The sequence below is a fragment of the Diaphorina citri genome, unplaced genomic scaffold, assembly GCF_000475195.1.
Source record: "Diaphorina citri unplaced genomic scaffold, Diaci psyllid genome assembly version 1.1 scaffold13037, whole genome shotgun sequence".
Classification (NCBI taxonomy): Eukaryota; Metazoa; Arthropoda; class Insecta; order Hemiptera; family Psyllidae; genus Diaphorina; species Diaphorina citri.
The window spans coordinates 1-1,396 of NW_007390406.1; the positions used below are offsets into that span (position 1 = coordinate 1).

At 36.7% G+C, this 1,396-nt stretch overlaps 1 protein-coding gene across 1 annotated transcript; it reads left to right on the forward strand.

Moving 5' to 3' along the window:
* Nucleotides 1–527: 527 nt before the first annotated feature.
* LOC113473034 (eukaryotic translation initiation factor 3 subunit J-A) lies at nucleotides 528–1,050 on the forward strand (the record flags this gene model as incomplete). Its single annotated transcript, XM_026832800.1, has 2 exons — nucleotides 528–713; nucleotides 970–1,050. Coding segments are annotated over 2 exons (267 nt in total), but the record flags the coding sequence as incomplete, so codon positions are not given.
* Between the last annotated feature and the right edge of the window lie 346 nt (nucleotides 1,051–1,396).

The window sequence follows — 1,396 nt, forward strand, 5'->3', positions numbered from 1 at the left end:
AAGTCATGTCTGTGGAAAAGAAAAGCTCCTTTTTGTATTTAACCTAACCCTATAATAACACTAATCACTGCTCTAATTATGAAAACTACTTCTTGCATTTAACCTAACCCTATAATAACACTGGTCACTGCTTGTTTGTGCCAGTTCCTTTGTAGCAATATTCCACGGACATGACTTCTGCACAAGTACTAAAAAAAAGTGTTTCATTGCCATTTTTATTTTGTAGCAATGCAACAACAGCTTCATTAGACTTGTGTGGTCTGTCATAGCACACTCATCTGTATGTCCCTCATCAGATGGACAATAAGAGACACAAGTAAAATTTTTAATTCCTTTCAGGATCAAATCTTGTAGCAATATTCCATGGATGTGACTTCTGCACAAGTACAAAAAAAAAAGTGTTTCATTTATTTTGTAGCAATGCAACATCAGCTTCATTAGACTTGTGTGGTCTGTCATAGCACACTCATCTGTATGTCCCTCAACAGATGGACAATAAGAGACACAAGTAAAATTTTTAATTCCTTTCAGGATCAAATCTTGTGCCTGCTGTGAACAAATGGGAGGGTGAAGACGAAGATGACGATGTCAAAGACAGTTGGGATGCAGATGATGCTGAAGAAGAAGAGAAAAAACCAGAACCTGCCAAGGCAGCACCTAAAAAACCAAAAAACAAACTTGTAGGAAAAATTGCTGAGAAAGAAGAAAAAGAAGTGAGTATAATTTTGCATCAAGATAAAGAAATTTTCATTTGTTAAAATGAGCAAAAATGCTTGGCTTGGCTGAGAGCAAAATTATCAGTTGCCATAAATAGACCAGCAAGCATGTGCATTAGGGGTAGAAGAAGGAGGTGGAAGAATTGGGAGAGTTTGCTGGGATTTGAAGATGGGCCAATAAGTTGGCAAAAACTACTTTGACTTACAAGTATATGTGTATTAAGGTATTAAATGAAAAATTCATCCATTGCAGAGATTAGAGCGGGAAGAACTTCAGAGGAGACTCCATGAGAACCCGATTACGAAAAAAAGAAATTTTCATTTGTTAAAATGAGCAAAAATGGTAATGGCTTGGCTGAGAGCAAAATTATCAGTTGCCATAAATAGACCAGCAAGCATGTGCATTAGGGGTAGAAGAAGGGGGTGGAAGAATAGAGAGAGTTTGCTGGGATTTGAAGATGGGCCAATAAGCTGGCAAAAATAACTTTGACTTACAAGTATATGTGCATTAAGGTATTAAATGAAAAATTCATCCATTGCAGAGATTAGAGCGGGAAGAACGAAGAAGAAGAGAAAAAACCAGAACCCGCCAAGGCAGCACCTAAAAAACCAAAAAACAAACTTGTAGGAAAAATTGCTGAGAAAGAAGAAAAAGAAGTGAGTATAATTTTGCATCAAGA